Here is a 24,141-nt window from a genome sequence, read left to right as displayed (position 1 = left end):
ACTACCATTTTCACTGACAGTCAGAGTGCTATGGCAGTTGCAAGGAATCCAGTATTTCATGCAAGAACAAAGCACATAGAGGTTCACTACCACTATGTCAGGGAAAGGCTACATGCAGGGGAGATCACACTAAATTACTGTCCTACACAGGATAACATTGCAGATCTATTTACGAAGGCGTTATCACGAGAAAAGTTTGAAGCTTTCCGAAAAGCTTTGGGCTTACTCTCATACACATGATGATCTGCTACCTTGTACGGATTCACACTATCACTACAGGGGGGATTTGTAGACATGTAGTAATGTTAGTGTGTATACGCGCTTCACCAGGGGCACTTTTCTCCCACTGGGTTTTTCCCCCTGGACATCTGGTGTGAAAGGACACCTTATCTCTTAGGGTTTCATATAAGCTTTGTAGCTCTGAGTTTATATACTCTATTATTCTAATACAGAGAGATAGACTACAGAGATCTCGTACACAAGCTCTGTGCCTTCTCCTTCTCCATCTTCTTCCTACTCTGAGTTGCTGTCTTCCTTCTGTTTCCTGTTTCATCATCTTCAACAGTTAGATGTGTAGAGATCCTTCAAGAATATGATTTCCCTTTAAGGTATCATAAAGGTCGGTATAACGTGGTAGATGATGCTCTAAGAGACATGCTAGAGATTAATACGCTTTCTTTCACACAAAAAAAATGGCCTCTCTTCGAGGAAAGTGAGAGTACGATGTGTTATATAGTCACATGTGAAGTCATGTCAAAATGAGGGATCCTTCTCACTCTAATGGGAGTGCTTCAGTAAACTCTACACACAGTTCTACTTTCTCACAAGCTGAACTACAATGATGGAAGAATTTCTCTATTGAGGATAGGCATATGCTCTATAAGGGGAGAACATGTGCACCCAAGGGCTTAGACACCAAGTGCCAAATTCTTTTTGAGTGTCACGATAGTCCAAGTGTAGGGCATCCTTGCATTAGGAAGACATCTGCATTGATCAGACAATGATTTTACTAGCCAAGTTTACAATTGAAGTACATGAGTACATGTAAATTGCTAAACATGTCGTGACAAAAGTTGAGCATCTCAAGGTAGAAGAGCTTTTACAACCATCCAAATGAAAAATGGACAACATCACTATGGATTCATGGTCGAACTACCTATGATAGTTTGTGGCCAAGACTCTAGTTGGTGGGTAGGAATCGTTTGCTTGACCAAGATATTTTGATTTATTCCTACAACCTTGGAAACAAAACAGTTCCGTACACTTTTCAACGTAGAGTGTGGAATGGAATTTGAATGGAGGACCTCATGATCTGAGCCATCTATGCTAGCCAAGCAGGCGAATGTTATTCGTTGCTAATTTAGGCCACTTTTAATTTGAATGTTGTCCGCGCTGTGTGAATGATACAACTTTGGAGAAGGTGATTTATGGGCTGGAGACTCTATGTAGTTTGAAATGATCCTAAGTTCAAGTGTGACATTGTTTGGGCTGGCCACATGCAAAATGGGACTGACCGCCCACCTCTGGCCCAAAAGTTAGAGTCTACAACTTTGCACACTCTATTTCCCTACACAAGTAGCGCTTTAGTGTTTAAATAGAGTGTTTCTAGACAACAATGCGCCGCCAAAAAATGGCAAGGAGCTCACCGTCCACCACGCGCCCCTCTCTAGGACGGGTCACTCACTTGTAAACTCTTCTTTCCCTTACACAAATAACGCTTCAGTGTACACGTCACACATCGCCAGGGTCCTACCGACTACGAGAAATTAGAATCCCTATACAGACGCAACTATCCAGATGGCGGGTGGCAATATATATATAGTCGTGCACAAGCTGCTTTCTTGAGTTTTCACGCAGAGAAGAAGAAGAAGAAGACGAAGAGAGAGAGAGAGATGGCGGTAGAACTGGAGGAGAAGTACGATTTTCTGAAGAAGCTTGGACTGCAGGCGTGCAATCTTGGATGCTACGGCGGAGGAAGCTGGAAAGGCAGTGGACCTACTATCACTTCTCTCAACCCCTCAACTAACAAGGTTTGTGATTATGATCTGCTTGCCCGCCTGTATGTGCACACATGCCCAATGCGGTTGTACGCTTACACATGTGCCTTGTACACAGCTGAACGCATTGCACACACATCTGTTTTAAAAGTCATTCAAGTGTGTCCCTAGACGATGATGAAGCGTAGTTGGGCAGTAGCGGGCATGGCACGGTTCCCGGTTCCCTTTGTATGTGGCAACTGCCAACCTGCCGGCATTTTGTAAGACTTGTAAATGGCTCCATTGCATACCTTAAACACAACATATCTGAACAGGGGGTGGATTTTGTTTTAGCCTGAGTAGTGTGATATGTATGACTATGAGGCTACAAGATGCTACACTTATTAGAGCCAGTACAAGTGGGGACTACCCTCACATCGGAGGGCTCAGGGCCAGATAAAAGCCACAATGGAGATCATCTACTAGAGGTTTGATCATGCCACCGTCTTCTTATTTATAGTGGGATGACACAGTGGCCTGTTTTGGGAAGGTTGACATGCTACCCACATGGAGGACATACATGGATAGGAAGCACGATGGTGGATTATCTTATGGGGCCATTAGATGCATCACACCTACGATGCCCCATCGACGTTGATCATACATACTTGGCTTTCTCACTAGCTAGCGTGCCGGTGACACCAACATCTCATATATATAACGACCCCATACAACCTGACATGGTTGACATATACACTAGCAAAGTACATGATGGACTCCTACACATAGCACCTATGACCACACAATTGGCCCCATTGCTACATACTGTTGCGTTGCAGAGCTTCCACCGTTGAGCCCCAAGGAGCCTGCTAGATCTAGAGCTATGACCCAGTACAAATGCGATGGCAATGCGTGTAGAGGCCTATACTCATGCCTCCGCATATAGAGAGCTTTGGAGACTATCATAGAGAGAGAGGCCAGGAGAGAGAGATGGGGAGACTCACCTGCTGTAAAAGGCGACTTTTGTAGAGACAAGTTGGAGATGTATCACTTCTTCTTGAGTGGAGATAGCTCCAGCATGGTGGAATTTTAGGGAGCCACGACCCCCACACCCATCACTGACACGTATACTTGGCACCCATATGCTGAGGGATTGTACAATGTTCCTGAGTAGCCACCCATGAACAACCACCCATACCATAGTCATAGGAGCTTCAGCCCGTCACCACGAGCTTCTATGCCCACTCGATGGTAAGGAAGCTATACGTTGCCTTCGATATGGAGGAGCTGTAGACCACATGGACTACTAGGGGAGCATCTTATTTATGATGTGGACACACTTGCTCGTTTCAACAAGGCACTTGGAGAGGGTTTGCCTAATGAGTGGACAATGCATGCGTTGGGTTGCAAATCCACAAAGCAAGGGTTATGCTCGATCTGTGCAACTACAAGACGATCATGGCTGGTCACATCTTGGCCAAACTATATAAAATAGTGTTCAACAAAAGCTATGCCATCTCTTAGAGTTGGCAAACCAGTGCATGCTCTGAAATTGGAGATTCAACGACACGAAGAGATCTCTTTAAAGGCCTATAGTATCCGGTGCGAGGCGGGGGGTGTCAAACACAAATCGTTGCGTTTTTTGAGAGATCCTGTAATAGGCTTGGACACTCCAAATCGAGAATCTGGCACGACACTCGAGAGAATTATTAAAAAACACTTCACAACTTTATCACAATTCAATAGAGGCGACACGACTCGGCGTAGTTCTGTGTCCAGAGGTGTCATTTTATCTACCAGATGGCCATGCCACGGCATCATTTTGTGACATACCTCCCTCTTGAAAGAATTGTAATCGTCCTCAATTACACCTGCAAAATCAGACATAAGCCATAAACAAGTTTAGTAGACACTAACTCTTAGTACCAACGCACTAGACGAAACAAATCTAGCACTTCCACAAAGACGATAGTCACTAAACATCCACATCACATTCAAATTAAATCACATAAAACCCATCGAGATTTAGGACCGTGATCTATCGGCAATGTGTTCAACAATCGCATCTAGATCCACACCGGACCTCATTGATGTCCGATTGACTAATTCTTATTGCTATCATGTCCATATTCAAACCTGCACTCACACCCAATCACACGAGAGAGCACACTTAAATCAGATCCATTTTAGGGAATTCCCATTTCAAAGTACTTTATTCATAAAGTCATAAAGTAGAATACTGTTAGCACATCAGTATCCCTGAAATCCAAAGAAAAATCAGTGACTTTATTCCATGTGGGTACTTTGTGACAAGGGAGCGGAGTAACTCCTCTCTTGTGAAGTCCCGTCTGCACTAGATTCAACCCTGTTGATCTACGGGATCTCTCGAAATAGCCATAGCTAGACCGAAAGCCTCAAGGTAAAGTTCCAATATCTGAGGAGTATCTGCTAGGTCCTCCTCCTCCATCCATTTTGCATCCAATGCCGGATAGTTCTTGAATTTCACTAAGAACCGCCGTATCACTTTACCTTTCGCTTTCCTTTCCTTGTGAGCCAGTATCTGTTCAGGAACGAGTATCTCCTCGCTCTCTTCTACTTCAGGTTGCTCCTCAGGCTCCTCGTCGACTGACATCTCACCCTTGAAAGGTTTCAAGGGACTCACATGAAAAGCATTGTGAATCTTCCAAGTATCTAGCAACTTCAGTCTGAAGGATGCATTATTTATCTTTTCTTGAATCTGGAAAGGGCCATAATATTGCATACTTAGCTTTGGAAAAAGCCGCTCCTTCCCCTTTCTTTTCCTGTGGTGTGCCTTCTCAAATCGTAAGAGCACCCAATCATCTTCCTTCAACTGCAAGTCGCGTCGATGTTTATCAGCTGCCTTCTTATGCCGTGCTTGAGACTCCACCAAGGGCAAGTATTTTTCCCATTGAGTCTTTTGATCCGTAATGTAAGACTATAGTAAACCCAAAACCATTGAATTGGCTCAGATTGCCCATTTGTTTGTGGGTGGAACGAAGATGAGGACTGCAACCTTGTGCCAATGTTCTCCCAAATTGCCCTCAAAACAAACTAGTTAATCGGGGGTCTTTGTTAAAGATTATGGACTCAAGCATACCATGTAATTGAAAAATCTGTGAAACTAACAATCTCACCAAATGATCAAGCTTGACCGTCTTCTTTACCGGAATGAAGTGGGCCTGCTTGCTAAATCTGTCAATGGTTGTCCAAATGCCATCATGCCGACTTTGGGTCTTGGGAAGATAAAAAACGAAATTCATAGCAATGCTTTTCCAAGGGCGGGAGGGTATGGGTAAAGGCTGTAGAAGTCCTGGTGTCTTATGCTTGTCAAACTTGACCTTTTGGCATACTAAGCAACTGTGAACAAAGCCTCGGCGAGTGAAAGTAATGCTCAACACCCTTCAAGGTGGTATATGCCGCGGTGGCCCGAAAAAGGTGGACAGTGGCACTCTTCTAAAACCTTTTCCCTCAAAGGCTGTGTAACACACAACATCGTTTTCCGCATCAAATAGCCGTTCCGTATGAAACTCTCCCCACTCTGTATCCGATGAAAGATGTTTGCAAAGTCAAGATCTGTGGCGTACTGATCTACCATATCCTCGAAGCTTCGATGATGTATGGCGGAAATTGCCAGAACCAAGGGCTTTCGAGACAATGCATCTGCCACTACGTTCTTCTGTCCCTGAACATGGACTATCATGAAGTAAAATTGCGACAAGATGTTGGCCCACGGGATCAACTTTCTCGAGAGCTGCTTCTGCTACAAATAGTGTAAACTTTGATGATTTGTAAAGACGGTAAAGTCAGCTTCGAGTAGGTAGTGTCACCACTACATAAGAGCTGACATGGCCTTCTTGCATCAAAACTGCTCCTAGACTGCGACCACAAGCATCACAGAAAACTTCGAATGGCTTTTGCTAAGTATGGCAAGGCCAACACTGGTCACATATTGTCAAGTTTGGATCTTTGTCCTTCGTAGGTTTGTAGTAGTATTCATTTTTCGATTTCGTATTTAGCTTACATTAGGACTTCAGAATTTGTCCCTTTAGAAGTTACTGTGTGAAGTTTGATTTCTAGGATTAAGTTTTTAAGATGTCTTATCCTTTTTTGTTAAAGTTGAGTGCTTGTTTTAAGTTTTAGCCAAGTAAGCTGCGTCAACTTACTTTGCGGATGCCTTTTCTAAAAGCATTTTTAAGCTAATAATGTTTTGTTTTATAGCAAATAAAGTGATATAGTTTTGTTTTTTTCTTTCTTTTCTTGTGTCGCTTGCTTTTATAGTTTTTTGAATGCTTTATTCCCTCTTATAATTTGTGAGTTATTCTGAACTTATGAAGGAATATAACTTTTCCTTGAGAGTCTGAAAAGCGGTAATCTCTGCCGGACCCCAAGTGAAAGGAACCCCTTTCTGAGTGAGTATATGCAAAGGAGAAGCTATCTCTGCAAATTTTCGAATGAATCGTCGATAATATGAATACAAGCCCATAAAGCTTTGAACTTTATGAACATTCTTTGATTAGGCCAATCACGAATAGTCTCAATTTTGGCCAGATCTATCTTTACCCCTTCTGTTGAGACAATGTGTCCCAAGAAGTGTATCTCAGGCAAGAAAAATTTGCTCTTTTTTGCATTTATAATCAATTTATGCTTCCGCAATGCCTGGAAGACCTGCAACAGGTGGTGTTTGTGTTCTGCTTCATTCTCGGAGAAGATGATGATGATTTCGTCAAAGAAAGTGCCCACAAACGATCGGTACACTTTGAAAATCCTTTCCGTCATTCTGTTTAACGTCGCTTGAGCATTTGTAAGGCCGTATGGCATAACCAAATATTCGTACAAACAAAAAGTTGTCCTGAAAGTTGTCTTGTAGATATCTCCAGGAGCAATTTGAATATGATAATATCCACTCTTCAATCAATTCTACTGAAACAAGAGGATCCTTGAAGTCTGTCGAGAATATCATTGATCCTTGGAATAGGGAATTTGTACTTGATGGTGATTTATTGAGAGCTCTATAGTCAATGCACATTCTCCAAGATCCATCTTTTTGTAGTACTAGCAATTCCTTTAACAAAAGGACAAACTGGTGACTTGGCGTGCCACAACACACACACATATATTCACCACTGGCTGCAGACAAAATGATGACGTGGCTGCTCGTACACCCTTTGCAAGAAATCTTGAACTGCTGACGTGGCAGGTTCAGTACGGCAGGGCCGAAAAATGCGGCAGGGCTGACACGTGGCAACATGTACGGATCCCCGCGATTTACGGAAAGCTGGGACAGATTTTGGCTATGCAAATCCTGGCTGAAGTTTTACGGTGGAGCTTTTTGAAGGCTGCTTTATTTTATTACAGCATAAGAGCTTGAGGGAGAGAGAAATTCCTTCTGCTTTATTTATGAAAGCTTTTGAGTTTTCAGCTTTTGGGACAGTTTTTGGGGCTCTGCTTTTGGCATCCTTTGTACTCTTTAAATTAGCAGGCAGGGCCTCATAACTCAGAGCATCTGGACGCAAAGTCTGAGTGTGAGTGCCTGCCCGCACTTTTGTACTTTGAACACAGATTAATACAAAAAGAAATACCGAAAGGGGGCGCCAGTCTTTGGGGCCAATATCTCTAGGCACGGAACTCCGCCGGGCCAGTGTCGAATCAATTGTGAACTGTTTGAAGTGATTATTTGTGGTGTTGTGGTGGATTCTTGACTCGGAGTGTCCAAGTCTGTTACAGTGGTATCAGAGCGCGGCCGATTTCTCTCCTACGGGAAATCCGATCCCTACTTTGTTTTCCGCGGCACTTATGGCTTCAGGCAAAGATCAGTCGACTCCCTCGGCATCCGGAGATGCGGGAAGGGATCACAACGAAGATTCAGGCAAGGAGTATGGCCCGCCTCAGCATACTTAGGCGGAGCGTCAAGAGATGGAGCGTCGACAATTGATCGGCGATGCAACAAAGATGATGCTTAATTTTGCGAAGGACCCGAAATTGGCAAAATATATGAGTCAGACTTCTTTTGAGGAGGTGCACACGCAGTGGCAGAAGACCACAAAACCACCCCGAAAACCCGCTCTCAAGAAACCTCCTACTCCCAAGAGGTATACAGAGAAAGAATTAGAAGAGGTGGTTGATGCACGAAGTGCTCAGCTTTTTGACGCGCAGAACAAAGTTAAAAAGCACTGACTTCTCGGGTTATTTGGGTCGTCAGTCTACTTTTGAAAAGGCAAAGAAACAGAAGAAGCGTGTTTGATTTGAAGGAGTACCCAATTCTTCTTCTTCTTCTTCTTCTTTTGACAGTTCTTCTAGCTCATCTGACTCGAGCGAAGAAGACAGAAAAGGCAAAAAGTGAAGCAAAAAGCATCGCTTCGGAAAGGGCAAGAAAATGGCAAAGAAGTCTAAATCTCGCCTCGTGATTGACAGTTCTACAGAGGACTCGTCTAGCTCGGACTCGGATGATAGCAGCTTTTATGCAAAGAAGAAGAATGTTTACAAAGCCAACCAGTATGACTTTCTGGAAGACAAAAGCAAGAAAGTCCGAGAGTTTAAGGAAGGTGGACAGTCAAACGTGTCTGGTTATAGAGATGCTTCGAAGGCTTTGTCTTTTGTACAACAGTTTGACATTGCTTTTGCGGGAGGATGTTACTCAGAGCACTCTAAGATTCGGAGAGCTGCCAATGCTCGAACTTGGTGGTCCACGCTTTCATTAAACAAGACTGCGCCAGTTAAATGGTTGAAATTCAAGAGGCTTTTTATTTCTTCTTGGCTGACTCGAGAGTATGAACGCGATATACGAACTGCTTGGGACCATCTTCGGATGACCAAGAAGGATACAGTGGACGCTTATTGCGAGAGATTCTGGAGCTCTTTTCTACCCGCCTCTTCATTTAAGAAGATCTCGTTCAAGGAACAGATTGAGCGGTTTACCTTGGGTCTTCCTATAGAGATCCGAGATCACTACTTGGAACAGAAGTCAGCTTCCATTCAGGAGTTGATGAGTCGTGCGAAACAGGGTTTTGCCATTCACTATGGCAGTTTGACCTACCCCATAGATAAGAACATGACGCAAAGAGCCGAGTAGACTTCGACAAATGAAAGTAGAAAGAGGAAGAGCAATGCACGACCCAAGCTTACTCCTCAGGAGAGAGCTTGCTTCATCAAGGAAGGAAAGTGCTTTGGATGTGGGGAAACTGGACATATCTCCGCGAAGTGCCCTAAAAAGGCACAGAAAGGACAGAACGACAAGGACGACGAGAGGCCTGAGAGCAAAGTTACCCGGAACGCGGAACGGGAACGGCGACGGGCCTCCCTGCGGAACGGGGGAACGGGAATGGGCCCGGAACGGGAACGGCAGGCTAAAAAAACACCCAAATATTATTTTTTTTAGCGTTATTTTGAATACAAGTAGTATTAGAGTCCTTTGACTCTAATACCCACAAAAAACACGATTCGAAGACCATTTAACCTTATTATGACTTGATTGGGATGTGAGGCGCCCAGAGTACATAGCCAGATGAACAACATAGCGAGATGAACAACAATGAGCAAACACAATGCCCATAGTACATACACAATGCTCTCAAATAATTGCAAGAGTAGTAGTCAGAGATAACACTTTGGAATTAATTATGGCTAACATAGTAACAAGCCTCAAGGGCCGCCAGCGGCCAAGGTGCTACAAAAAAACCAAAGGGGGGCAAAGTTCAAACCAGACTTCAGTGACCACAATACCAAAAGACTGAAGGTGACAAATACCATAAAGATGCTAGTAGCTACAAATGGCAAAGAGGGCAAGGCTCAAGCAGCCATACAAAAAGGTGGATAAATGGCAAAGACTCAAGACTCAAGAGCCACTAGCCTGAGAGGCCTCCCAATCCGTAGTAGCCGGCTGTAAATCATGCACATCCTCCCATTCCTCATCATCGAGGTCTAGGTCCGGCTCGATCTTAGCCACAGATGAAGTACCTGGTGTTGGTGGATGTGCATCTCCACCCGCCTGAGAAGCCTCTTGCTCCATCTCCCACTGTGTAAAAGGATCTGTCTGTTTGTCTGTACTCTTGCAAAGCATTTTCAAATTTGCGCTGACGAAGACAAGATCATTAGCCTTCTCCACTCCAAGCCGATTCCTCTTCTTGGAAGCAATGTGGCTAAAGGTACTCCACAATTGCTCCAAGCATGAGGTACTAACTGACTGGCTGAGAATACGGATCGCCAATCTCTGAAGCTCAGGGCCATCATAGCCATAGTCCTCCCACCAAAGCACTGAACCTATTTTCTTGCGATCAATCTGAGCATCTGGACTGCCAAATGACCCTCGCATCTCTCTGTACTGTCTCAGTTGATCTCTGACAATGCGTCGCCCATCTCTGTCTAGAACCATCTTGTTTAAGATCTCTGTAAATTGGTTCATGACTTCCCTATCTGTCTCTTGCCCTGCACCTTGGAACTCTGGATCCACCATGTACGCTGCCCCGTGTAAAGGAGAGGCATATGAATTCCACCTCGAGTTGCAAAGCGCATGGATCTCCTCATATCGCTCTGCGTTCGGCTCAAGCTGTGCAAGCTGCTCAATCATGCGGTCCATTGCCTCATAAATCTTGCCAATGCAAGGATCCATGCCATCCAGAACTCGAAGCAAATGAACCACCGGTTTTACCTATGCATCTAGACTCTTGAGCTCCTTCCAGAACTCAAGATCCTCTGCCTTATCCTTGCACAAAATCCCTGCAACTGTCTTTGCATAGGGGGAGGTGGTGAACTCATCACTGATGAAGACCTGTCGGACCGCATTTTGACATTCAGACAGCCTGCGTACAAGAAGAAAGTTGAATGCGAAGCGGGTATCTGAATACTTTAGAAGCACTTTGCCGCCCGACCTCTTGAGGTACTCACTCCGAACCAAGTTGTGATTGTTGATGAAAGTAACCATCTTCACTGCATCAGCAATGACTGGAGCAATCCAGTCTAGCTTGCCGATGTCTTTCAGAAGGTTGTTCAAGCAGTGTGCCATGCAAAAGCACACTGTCACATGCGGATAGTGGCCCTCTATGATAGCTGCTGCTGCCCTGTTTGATGCCTCCCCATCTGTGACAAAGGCCACCACGTGTTGCTCACCGATGGTTTCTATGGCCGCTGTCCACTCTGCAGAGAGGACATCGGCGGACTTGCCACTCTCAGTGGCATCATGAGAGTGCACAAAGTACATCTCTCCACTGGAGTATGCGACGAGACCATGGATAGATCTCTTCCTTGTATCGCTCCACCCGTCAGCAATGAGGGAAACGCCATGTTTTGCCCAAAGACGCTGAATGTTGAGGGTTGCTTGCTCCACGATAGCCTTCTCTCGATCGAGCAAGGTGGTTCGGAGAGCCTCTGAAGATGGCGGCACATAGCCGGTGCCATACTCTCCTATCTGTTGCACCATGACTTTCCAATACTCCGACCTATTTCGATCAAACATAGAAGAGGTTAGTATCAAAAAAGTGGAAACGACGATAACGGAAGAAATGAGAGAGAAGATTGATGAATCATAAAACAATGTACATACCTCGCTGCGACAAATGGGATATGGTCGTGATAGAAGAATCGGGCCACGGCCGCATCCACCTCTTCTTTCTTCTTTGGGTCCCAAGAGGTGGTAAGGGTCTTTTGGCGACGAATTGGACCTTTTGAAGATGCACCAACACCTACACCGGGTAGAGAGGAAGAAGGGAAAATGAGGGTCTTCGGATCAATACCTTTGCGTGCTGGCTTGGCTTTATGGTTGAATTGCCGATCCTTTTCCTCGAGCTCCTTCCTCTTCTCGATGGTTACGTTGGCACAAAATTTCACCTCATGTCCCGGCACTCGAAGAAAGTGTGCCCTCACTTTGTCATGCCCCCCTTTCCGCGTGTAAGAGCATAGCTTGCATCCCCATGCACGAGAACCTCCCGCCGCCGACAAGGTGCCCTCCGAGGTCACTTCATCCCACCACGACCATTCCTTCGCCTTTTGAGTGTTGCCCGCATGAACGGAGGGGGTTGAACGAGAAGAAGAGGCCATGGATGATGGATTATCCGTGAAAGAGAGAGCTTGATCTTGAACTTTGAGAGAGAGAGAGAGAGGGATTGAGAGAGAGAGGCTTGCCGCTTGATTCCGTGAGAGCTTGAGCCTTGAGCCTTGAAAGTTGAGGGTTAGAACTTAGAAGTTAGCCCAAGAGAGAGAGAGGTTGAGAGCTTGAGCCTTGAGGCATGCCGCGGCGCCACACTATGGCTTGAGAGTTGAGAGCAAGCTAGGGAGAATGAGCTTGGCTTGAGAGTTGAGAGCAAGGCTCAAGCAAGGGAGAATGGGCCTTGAGGCTTGATGAGTGTGTGAAGAATGGGGGAGGAGGGGGGCATTATATACTTTTTTGACTGTTGAAAATGGCCGTTGGCTGCCTAACAGTCACTTTTTCCAATTTCAAAAACTACCGTTTATGGCCGTTGGGGCCGTTGGGGCCGTTCCAGTCCGTTCCGTCCCGTTCCAGCCCGTTCCGGTCGTCCCGTTCCGGTGACAGTCTCCAGCCAGAACGTCGTTCCGTCCCGACGCGTTTCAGAAAATCCCAAAAGGCCGGAACACCGTTCCGGCGTTCCAAGGCCCGAAATGTCCGTTCCCTGGTAACTATGCCTGAGAGTTCGAGAGCAGCTGAGGAACGTGGAAGAAAAGGCAAGATGAAAACAGAACTAGTTCCAGATTGCGTGGGTATTGATCTCAGCACGTTGGACGAGAGTACAAAACTTTGCCGAGCTTGGGGCAAACCGAAAGACCAAGAAGCCCTGATCTTCTTTGATGGAGGAGCCAAGGCCAACTTCATCTCACCGGAATTGGCGACGCAGCTCGAGATCACTCCCAATCGGATGGGACCATTGCGGAGACAGTTCTAGTGGCACCAGACAGGCACCTCTCATTGGCAAACTTCGGTTGCATTGTCAGGGGTATTTGGGGCATGAGGACTTTTACATAATGCCTTTGGAAGGTTGTGATGTTCTCTTGGGAATTCCCTGGTACCACAAGAACAACGCCGTGGTCGACTATCGGGCGAGGAAAGCGACATTGACATCAGAGAAGGGCAGAACCATTGTACTTGATGTTAAACTTAAGGGCGAGTTTGTCCCTATTGTATCGGCTTCGGCTATATCAAAGTTAATGAAATCCAGTCTGTTTGTTTACTCGATCTTTTATGAAAGAGTTGAGTGATGAGGATAAGGCAAATATGTCTGAACTTGATAAAGAACGCCAAGATTTTCTCCACTCATGCCGATTGCTTCTTAGAGGGCCTGCTAGAGTTACCCCACCCGCTCGTCCTGAAGATCATACCATTGATCTAATACCTGGAAGCACACCACCGAACCGGTCACCTTACCGTGTGAGCCGAGCCCAAAACGAAGAGATTTTGAACCAAGTGAAAGACCTCTTGGAAAAGGGTCTTGTCCAGCCTAGTACTTCACCGTATTCCTCCAGTGTTGTTGGTTTTGAAGAAAGACGGATCTTGGAGAATGTGCATCGATTATAGAGCTCTCAACAAAATCACCATCAAGAACAGAACAGATTTCCGATTCCTAGGAGCGATGATATACTCGACAGATTACAGGGATCGTCGTGTTTTAGTAGGATTGATTTGAAGAGTGGATATCATCAAATCCGAATCACGTCGAGAGACGTCTACAAGACAGCCTTTCGAACGACTTTTGGGTTATTTGAGTTTTTGGTGATGCCTTTTCGCTTAACCAATGCTCTTGCGACATTTAACCGGATGATGGATAGGATTTTTCGGGAGTACAGGCTATTTGTTGGCACTTTCTTTGACGATGTCATTGTTTTCTCCAAGGATGAGGCAGAACATAGAGATCATCTGCATCAAGTCTTTCAAGCAGTACGAGATCACAAGTTAGTGATTAATGCGAAGAAAAGTGAATTTTTCCTACCAGAGATACACTTTTTGGGACACATTGTCTCAGCAACAGGAGTGCAGATGGATCCGGCCAAGATAGAGACTATCCGTGATTTGCCTGATTTGAAGAATGTCCATGAAGTTAGAAGCTTCTTGGGATTGTGTTCATACTACAGGCTGTTCATTCGAAAGTTTGCAGAGGTTGCTTCCCCTTTGCATATCTTGACACAGAAAGGAGTTCCTTTCTCGTGGGGACCCACAGAGGTGACTGTCTTTCAGACACTGAAAGAGAAATTGACTACGGGACCAGTTTTGACTTTGCCGGACTTGCAAAAGTCATTCGAAGTATATTGTGATGCTTGTGGTCGTAGTTTGGGTGCGGTCTTAATGCAAGAAGGCCATGTCATTGCTTACGAGAGCCGATTGTTCTCAAGGCCGGAATTGACAGCACAGATTTATGAGAAAGAGCTTTTGGCGGTTATCTATGCTCTTACTCAGTGGCGGCACTACCTACTCGGAGCGGATTTTACTATCTTTACAGACCATCAGAGTTTACGCTACTTCTTGTCACAGAAGTAGCTATCGGAAAAGCAGATGCGGTGGGCGAACATCTTGTCACAGTTTCACTTCCAGATTGTCCATGTTCAGGGACGAAAGAATTTGGTGGCAGATGCTTTGTCTCGGAAGACGTTGGTTCTGGATATTTTTGCGATTCACCATAGGAGCTTTGAGGATATGGTCAACCAGTATGCCACAGATACGGATTTTGCAGACGTTTTCATATGGATACGGGGTGGGGAGACAGTAGCGGCATATTCCATTTGGGATGGCTACTTGATGAGGAAAACCATGTTGTGCGTTACACAGCCGTTGAGGGAAAAGGTTATGACCGAATGCCATTGTCTGCCTTTTACGGGTCACCGTGGGATTGCTACCATCATGAAAGGGGTAGAGAGATACTTCTTTTGGCTGAGATTTAAGAAGGATGTGGACGAGTTTCTGCGCAGGTGCTTGGTATGCCAAAAGGTCAAGTTTGACAGGCATAAAGCACAGGGATTGTTACAGCCTTTGCCCCTATCCACCCGCTCCTAGGAAAGTATTGGAATGGATTTCATTTTTGATCTCCCGAGAACACAGAGTGGTGACGATGGTATCTAAACTATTATTGACAAATTTAGCAAGCAGGCTCATTTCATTCCAGTGAAGAAAATAGTCAAGCCGGATCACTTAGCTTGACTGTTTGTGGCCCAGATTTTTAGATTATATGGCATGTTTGATACGATTGTCTCTGACAGAAACCCCAGATTTACGAGTTTGTTTTGGAAGGCAATTTGGGAGAACATTGGCACGCGGTTGCAATTCTCGTCATCTTTCCACCCGTAGACTGACAAGCAATCTGAGATTGCCAATTCAGTGGTTTTAGATTTATTGAAAGTCTTATATCTCGGATCAGAAGAGTCAATGGGAAAAGTATCTACCTTTGGTGGAATTTGCCTACAACAACATGATACACTCTTCGACGGGGAAGGCGCCATTTGAGATTATTGAAGGTGCTACGAAGGTTCTACCCTTCTTAAGCACGAAAGATAAGATTTTTGAAGCTGATGAGTATACGCGCGACTTAGACACGGCTTTTGCCAAGGTCTGCGAGGCTTTGCAGAAATCTTGAGAAAGACAGAAAAAGGCAGCGGATCGCCATCGTCGCGATTTGAAATTGAAGAAGGATGATTGGGTGCTCTTACGTTTTGAGAAGGCAAGCCTGAGAAAGAAGAAGGGAAAGGAGAGGCTTTTTCCAAAGCTTAGTATGAGATACTACGGACCTTTCCAGATCTCCGAAAAGATCAATGATGTCTCCTTCCGAGTGAAATTGCCCGACACTTGGAGGATTCACAATGCATTTCATGTTAGTCTCTTGAAACCTTTTAAAGGTGATGTCCCTGAAGATGGGAGCCTAATGAGCAACTCGAAGTGTAAGAAAACGAGGAGATCCTTGTTTGTGAACAGATTTTGGCACATAAGGACAGAAAGAATAAGGGTAAAGTACGAAGGTGGTTCTTGGTTAAATTCAAGAACTATCCTGCATTGGATGCGAAGTGGATGGAGGAGGAGGACCTAGCAGATACTACTCAAATTGTGAACCTTTATCTTGAAGCTTTTGGTTTAGCATAGTCTACTCCAAATGGAACCCCGAATTCGGCTTGGCTGGAGATCTGGTGCAGTGGGTTGCACAAGAGAGGAGTTCTTCCGCTCCTTTGTCAACAAATGCCTTGATTTTTAGAATACTAGACTGATGTCTCTTTGAGCTTCAGGGATATTGAGAGCTGACAGTATTTTGCTGTATGACTTTATGAAATGGAATTTCGGAATATGAAACTGATTTGTTCTTGACTTGTTTTTAAGTGCAGGAACTGAGACGAAATGATTGCAGCATTTTGTTCTGAATGATCTCGAATAAACGTGGTTGCAATAGGGGTTAGTCAATCGGGCATCTATGAGGTCCTGAGTGGATCTAGATGCGATTGCTAACTGCATTGCCGATAAATCATGGTCTAAGATCCAAATGAATGTTGAAAGTCATGTGATGTCCTGTGATGTCTAGTGATGTCCTGTGATGTTGTGTGATGTGACTGTCGATTGGTACATGTGCTAGATGTGTGTTCCTAGTACGTCGGTACTAACAGTCAGTGTCTGCTAAGATAGTTTATGGCCTCTATCTGTTTTGTAGGCGTAATCGAGGGCGATTACAATGCTTTCAAGAGGGGGGTATGTCATAAATTGGTGAAGTGGCGTGCCACAATACACACACATATATATTCACCACTGGCTACAGACAAAATAATGACGTGGCTGCCCGTATACCCTCTACAGGAAATCCCAAATTGCTCATGTGTACGGGAGGGCCGAAAAATGCGGCAGGGCTGACACGTGGCAGCATGTACGGACCCCCGCGATTTACGGAAAGCTGGGACAGATTTTGGCTAGGGAAATCTTGGCTGAAGTTTTATGCTGGAGCTTTTTGAAGGCTGCTTTATTTTATTAAAGCATAAGAGCTTGAGAGAGAGAAATTCCTTCTGCTTTACTTAAGAAAGCTTTTGAGTTTTCAGCTTTTGGGACAGTTTTTGGGGCTCTGCTTTTGGCATCCTTTGTACTCTTTAAAATAGCAAGCAGGGCCTCATAACTCAGAGCATCTGGACGCAAAGTCCGAGTGTGAGCGCCTGCCCGCACTTTTGTACTTTGAACACAGATTAATACAAAAAGAAATACTGAAAGAGGCGCCAGTCTTTGGGGCCAATATCTTTAGGCACGGAACTCCGCCGGGCCAGTGTCGAATCAATTGTGAAATGTGAAGTGTTTGAAGTGATTATTTGTGGTGTCGTGGTGGATTCTTGACTTGGAGTGTCCAAGTCTGTTACATGAGACCCTTTTCAAGAAGTTCTTTTACCCGATTGATTATTTCTTCATTCTGGGCTCGGCTAACTCGATAAGGTGGCCGGTTCGGCGGTGTACTCGATCTTCTTGAAGGAATTGAATGATGAACAAAGGTCAAATATGTCTGATTTAGAAAAGGAACGACAAGAATTTCTACACGCACAGGCTGACTGTTTCCTACCAAGAAAGTTACCTCCTCCTCGTCCTGAGGATCACACCATTGATTTGATTCCCTGTAGTAAACAAAAAGATTGGATTTCATTGATTTGGAAATGGCGAAGCCGAAACAAGTGGGACGGACTCGCCCTTCAGCTTTACATCAAGTACAATCTCTCTGCCCTTCTCATTCTTCAAAGTAGCTTTCCTGGCCCTATAATCGACCACGGTACTGTTCTTCTAGAACCAAGGGATTCCTAGGAGGACGGCACACCCTTCGAAAGGCATGATATAAAAGTTCTTGTACCCTGCCCCTGACAATGCAAATGAAGTTTGCCAATGATAGGTGTAATGGCAACATCCCGTCCGGGTGCCGCTAGAATAGCCTCTGCGTATCAAATTTCAATGATGCGGCAAAATCTGCCGGACAGCCCTGCTCTTCAAGGGCTGCAATGGCCTTGCTTGCAGAGGGTTATCGGCCAAGGGGGTGGCTTTCGGCTAGTCTAGATTTAAGTCTTGATCTTGCATAAGCGCTTGTGTGCCTAGACAGCTTGCACTAGTCTGACGGCACATGCTTGCCATTTTGAAGTGTCACTTGATTAGGGTAATATCTTCAGTCAACATGTTTTTTGCTTTTGGTAAGTAGAGAACTTCTCTAGTCACATAGTTTCCCCTTATGGGCTTGCACCAATGCCAGACTTCCCCTCCTTTGGTGAAGACTCTAGATTTTTTGCTAGTGGGCTCCACCAAGCTAATGCAGTGTGCATGTGCATGGGAAAACCCCTGAAATAGATCCAGGTTTTCTTAATTGGGTTCTAACTTTGAAGGAAGTCATTTGTTTTTATTAAGCTCGTGAATTGTTTTTATGGGAAGCAACATTGGATCATGCATGAGATCCATGCACGCCCTGATACCTCTTAAGCCCGATACTAAACTCAAGGATTATGGACAACGTTGGTTGGCAAGGTTTCAAAATTAATAAGAGTTTAGATCATGAGGCTTATGGGTGAAAATACGGAGCCGGAGCCAACATATCATAACTTTTTTATTGCATGCTTTCTTGAATGGTTTGTAATTTTTGAGTTAATGGCTGGATATGATCGAAAGTCTTTTGTTTCTATCTTCATTTGTTGAGTTGTCTTTGTCTGCTGGCTGCAGCCAATTGCCAGAGTTGTCGAAGCATCACTCAAGGATTATGAAGAAAGCATGGAGGCATGCAAAGCAGCAAGTAAAGTATGGATGCATGTAAGGCTTGCTTTGAGTTGAAAGAAGAAGTTATGTTGTGTCATTTCTGTGCTCTTTTATTAATGTCTTTTGATGTTAGGTTCCTGCTCCAAAGCGTGGAGAAATTGTGAGGCAAATTGGCGATGCATTACGAGCCAATTTACACTTTCTTGGTAGGCTTATCTCACTTGAGATGGGCAAAATACTTGCTGAAGGTGTTGGAGAAGTTCAGGTATTGTATGATCATCTCGTTTGGTGCTTCTGGAGTCGATCATAACCATAAGATATCTTTTTTGCGATTATCAGGAAGTTATTGATATGTGCGACTATGCAGTTGGTCTCAGTAGACAATTAAATGGATCTGTTTTGCCATCAGAGCGTATGTGATCTTATTTTGTCCTGCTTAAGTTTTGTTTTGTGCATGAACCAAAACTTTGATTAAATTAACATTTGTTTTCCCTTGTATAAATTTGCAGGTCCAAATCATGCAATGCTAGAGGTACGTTCATATTGTCCATCAATATAAGCCAATAGGTAGTGTAGAAGGTTTTAAGCAAGATAAATAGTCTCATGAATTGGACAGCCTGGCATTTATTTCGATAGATATAGTATAGTCGTCATTTTCCCTCATGTTTCGCCTCTATCGATTGACCACTCAAAATATTCAGAGGAAGATCCCATTGGTGGGTTGTAAATTTGCAATTTTCTCTTGGTCTTAAGGTGATCAGAAGCACATATCCAGAAAATATGGGGTTTGCTGGATTGGTGGTTTATTGCGTTAGAAACTTAAGAGAGATGATTGTCATAGCTGCAGGCTATTGGTAATCATAGTTTTGTATCTGTTGCTCTTTTCGTTTGACATTTAAGTCACAGCACAAACAAAGATGTTCTTAGTAACCGTCTCTCTTGGGTACAAGATAGCTATAGAACAAATAGGCAATAGGTCTCTGTCCAAGTTTTTTTGCCACAAATGAGCAAGGCACAATGCAATGAAGTGTACATTTTGGCATTGATTCAAGACTGAGCATTGAGGGATGTGGAATGGTTGCTTGTTGGAACCAAGCATAGGATTTTTCCCGGGTACCATGCATACCTGATGGCTATATTTTCTCATGGATGACTGTGTTAGCTTGCGGAGTGTATAGTTGCAAGGCAGAAAGGGAGAGAACCGTTGTAATTATAAAAATTATTGTGATAATGTGCCAGGCTCTTAGGACAGTTCAGTTTATAGTTCAGATGAGTTGCACATTTTTGTTCACTTTGCATGTAGAAAGACTGCTGCGATATTTTTGAGTTCTGATGCAATATATGCCATTGGGTAGACATAGTACTTCCAAAGACCTTCATGCTTCCAATTTTTTAAACCTGATAACTGTTTGCATTGTTGAACTCTAACTATGTGCTTTGTGCAGGTGTGGAATCCCCTGGGCATAGTTGGTGTTATAACAGCTTTCAACTTCCCATGTGCAGTGCTTGGTAAAGTCTTATACTGTCTCACATTATCTGACATTGTAGTTAAGTTAGGGCTAACATTTGTAGCTCTTTTCTTTTGGATCAGGTTGGAATGCATGCATCGCTCTTGTCTGTGGAAATTGTGTTGTATGGTAGGTGATTCAGAACCTATTGTTTGTAGTTGCTTGTTGTGATGCGAAAGCCTCTCTTTTACAAAGTGGTTGACTTCTCTTGTTAAGGAAAGGAGCGCCAACGACCTCCTTGGTCACAGTTGCAACAACAAGAATATTTGCTGATGTGCTCGAGAAGAACAATCTGCCAGGGGCCATTTTTACCACTGTTTGTGGAGGTGCAGAGATTGGAGAAGCTATCTCAAACGATCCGAGAATTCCTTTAGTTTCCTTCACCGGCAGCTCAAAGGTAAGGGCTCTTTCATGCTTTAATCTGTTTATTAATAGATAGATTTTCCAGAGTGGCGTTCCGCTCTACGACGCAGTTCTAAGTTAATTGATCTTTTGAAACCAATTTTTCCAGGTTGGACAGATTGTGCAGAGTCAAGTTCACTCAAGATTTGGAAAATGTCTATTGGAGCTCAGTGGCAATAATGCCATAGTAGTCATGGATGATGCAGATCTGTCTTTGGTGGTGCCTTCTGTTCTGTTCGCAGCAGTTGGCACGGCAGGGCAACGCTGTACAAGTTGTAGACGCTTGGTATATCATAGAATACCGTCTGGGTGTATGTTCTGGTGTCTCCATGCTGAAGGGCATGTTTTGGGCAAGCTTTAGAAAAGAAATCAAATGTATGCTCGTGTGTGTGTATGTGGTGTGGGTGTGTAGGAGCATATATTAGTACATAGTTCTACACCCACCCACTGCTGGGTATTGATGACGTTGGTGGGGATGTTAAGGATTTAGTCATTATTATGCATAATGGAGTTGATGGTTATATTGACTTGTGGATGACTATCATGTATCTATACCTTGCACTTCCCTTTAAAGGTGAATTTGGGCTTACCCTCATCTAGGGGTGTGTGTGTGTGTGTGTGTGTGACATTACAAAAAAGAAAGTGTGTGTGTAGTATGTAAGGTGATTTGTCAATGGTGTGTGTTATGTAAGTGCATATGTGCCTGTATAGATCACGTTCTGGTTTGCACTGGATACTAAGGGGACGTGTCTTTGATACAGCTTATTCATGAAAACATATATGATCGAGTACTTGAGAAACTGCTTCATGCTTATTCTCAAGTCAAGGTAGGGAACCCTCTGGATGAAGGCATTTTGATAGGCCCACTCCATACTCCAATTTCAAAAACTAATTTTGTACAAGGTGTACAAAAGATAATATCTCAGGTGAGTATGGGTTGTTTTACGTTAAATTCGAATTTTGCTGACTCTCTGGCTTTGTGTTAAGTACATTTGGGGGTTTTGGCTGTTAGGGTGGAAAAATCTTGACTGGTGGTCTGGGTCTAGAACGAGAGGGCAATTTTGTGCAGCCTACTGTTGTTGAGATATCACATGATGCACCTGTTGTCAAAGAAGAATTATTTGGACCGGTTTTGTATGTTTTCAAGTTCCAGGTACGTTGATCGTAGCGAAATATGCACTCCTTCATTTGTGGCCTCATTGGATAAGGTAGTGAAGTTATGATGTGGTGTTCAAGCAGTCTCTTGAAGAAGCTATCTTGCTGAACAACTCTGTTCCTCAAGGGTTAAGTAGTTCAATCTTCACGCGTAATCCTGAGGCGATCTTCACTTGGATTGGGTGAGTTCCTCTGTTTTTGTCTTCACTTGGACTCGGTATGTTCCTCTGCTGTTTTTTGCCTTCACTTGGGTTGGTGAGTTTCTCTGCTTTGAATCTGTTTTTGCCTTCACTTGGATTGGGTGAGTTCATCTGCTTTTGCTCTGTTTTTTGCTTTCACTTGGATTGGGTGAGTTCCCCTGCTTTTACTCTGTTGTTGCCATTGATAACCAAAAACATACTTTGGCCTCGAAGCTTTAGAGTGAGGAGGAAGCAGTGATGTAATATGTTGTATTTGCTTGTGTTTACAGACCCTCTGGTAGTGACTGTGGCATTGTAAATGTCAATATTCCAACTAGTGGGGCTGAAATAGGTGGGGCGTTTGGAGGAGAGAAAGCAACTGGTGGTGGTCGAGAAGCAGGTAGCGACTCGTGGAAGCAGTACATGCGTCGAGCTACTTGGTTAGTGTGTAGTTTCGTTTCCCAACAAATTATTGCCTCAGTTTTACAGGCATTTGTCTTTATCCTTTACATGTTTGTAATTGCAGTACGATCAATCATGGTAGAGAACTGCCTCTTGCCCAGGGCATTAACTTTGGAGCTTAAGAGAGAGAATTTCATTTGTACAGTACAAAAGAATGAAGACCACAGATTGCCCCTGGTCAAGCCTGGGGCTATACATGTATCCTGTGTATGTAGTATTTCCTTGCAAGAATAATGCTAAACTTGAAAGATAATGCCTGGGTCATTTGCACCCCTGCTAGTAGTAATATGATAGTTTTGCAGCCTTCTTTATGGAAAATCATGCTCAAAATGGTGTCTCCTGCGACATGTCCATCTTGTTATTTGCATTGTTCGTACGTCTGAGTTCCCCTTCCTCTGCAAATTTTCCCACCATTTATTTTTTACCTTTGATTATCATATATCTGCTGAATGCTTTGATTTGATTGCCTTGATCATGGCCATTTATACCTCGTTCTTTCTCTACTTCTATTTTTGTAGAAGACGACCTTAGGTTTTTTGAACCTTGTGAAGATGATTATTCTCCAATGTTCCTTCTCGTATATAGTAAGCATCCAAGTATAAATAGAGGACCCTTGCACATAGGCTTCAGGCTATGCAAGCTTCCACCCTGTCATCATCAGTAATGTAACACCAATAGATGTAAGGGATTACACATGTCTTTTTCTTTCAATATAGAACTATTATTAGACAGTTTTGTTTTGTTTTAAGTATGAACTTTTTTTTGTTTGATCGTATTCAACTATGCCTTTAGCTGTAACTTCCGTGTCATATCTAGCTAGATCAAATTGTTTAAAGCCTCCTTTGGAGAATTGGCATCACGTAATCGTCCAATCATCATGTCTTCCACATTGATGGATACCCAATATACAACCTTTCATGCTACTTGGTTTGAATTCTTGAAGGTCCACAAGTTGAAGAGTAGGTCCTTTCCATTGGCAAGGTTGGTGCGTCTTATTGACACTTCATTGTAGTCCTTGTAACCTTTACTCTAGGCGTTCAAGCTTGGAAGGTGTTTTTATCGAGCTTATTGCTGACAGTTTTGTTGATTCCATCGTTGCTAGACAGGTTTATAATCTGCACAAAACCTAGGACTAGGTAATAACTGTAACATGTGACCACAATGTTCATATGGAACACCGAACATGATGTTTTTTAGTATATAATAATCATGAAAATTTTATACCAATACATAAGCTTAGCAATTTTGCAACAAATGGAGATTGAAATGTGTCTAAAATCCAAACGTGGTTGCAAAAGAGTAGTCCAAGTGACTGCACGATCTTCGACAAAACTTGTTGAAATTAGATGTTGATGCCCCTCAAAGTCTGAAAGACTGATGTAGTACAAATATAGAAGGGAAGAGAGTGAAGAAACCCTCACTCTAAATTGCTTCTTATACTACTATCCCTTGTTGTTCATAGCTTCTTCGCCACAAATAGCCTTTGATACCATGCAAAGAGATAGAGAAGAAGATAGCTTGAGCTTTTGCAAGGGCATATGCACACTTCAAGAGCACACATTGGATATGGAGGTGGAGCTCATCTTCTTCATGCTTGCTTGTCAGTTGGTAAGGTAGATTTACAAAATATAAGTAGAAAACAAAACATAATGCAATGGTTATGTACAACGCTCAATGTGAAGGCACTAATGAGGGAGTCCACATTGTAGGGGGCATCACTGTGTGGGTAGACCATGTTTGCGAAGTCTAGTTGTAGTAGCATTGCC

At 43.8% G+C, this 24,141-nt stretch overlaps 1 protein-coding gene across 1 annotated transcript; it reads left to right on the top strand.

The window, feature by feature from the left end:
• Positions 1-1,799: 1,799 nt before the first annotated feature.
• ALDH7B4 (aldehyde dehydrogenase 7B4) lies at positions 1,800-22,693 on the top strand. Its single transcript, XM_086503105.1, has 14 exons — positions 1,800-2,030; positions 18,637-18,723; positions 18,803-18,934; positions 19,009-19,081; positions 19,179-19,201; positions 20,115-20,178; positions 20,261-20,306; positions 20,394-20,574; positions 20,689-20,865; positions 21,341-21,505; positions 21,592-21,732; positions 21,819-21,916; positions 22,204-22,353; positions 22,440-22,693. Exons 1-14 carry the CDS (start codon positions 1,893-1,895, stop codon positions 22,495-22,497), a joined length of 1,533 nt encoding a protein of 510 aa, XP_086359231.1. The 5' UTR covers positions 1,800-1,892; the 3' UTR covers positions 22,498-22,693.
• Positions 22,694-24,141: the final 1,448 nt, after the last annotated feature.

This window comes from Adiantum capillus-veneris, chromosome 27, assembly GCF_014529385.1.
Source record: "Adiantum capillus-veneris isolate H3 chromosome 27, ASM1452938v2, whole genome shotgun sequence".
Taxonomy (NCBI): Eukaryota; Viridiplantae; Streptophyta; class Polypodiopsida; order Polypodiales; family Pteridaceae; genus Adiantum; species Adiantum capillus-veneris.
This window is presented reverse-complemented; position numbering and strand designations above follow the sequence as displayed.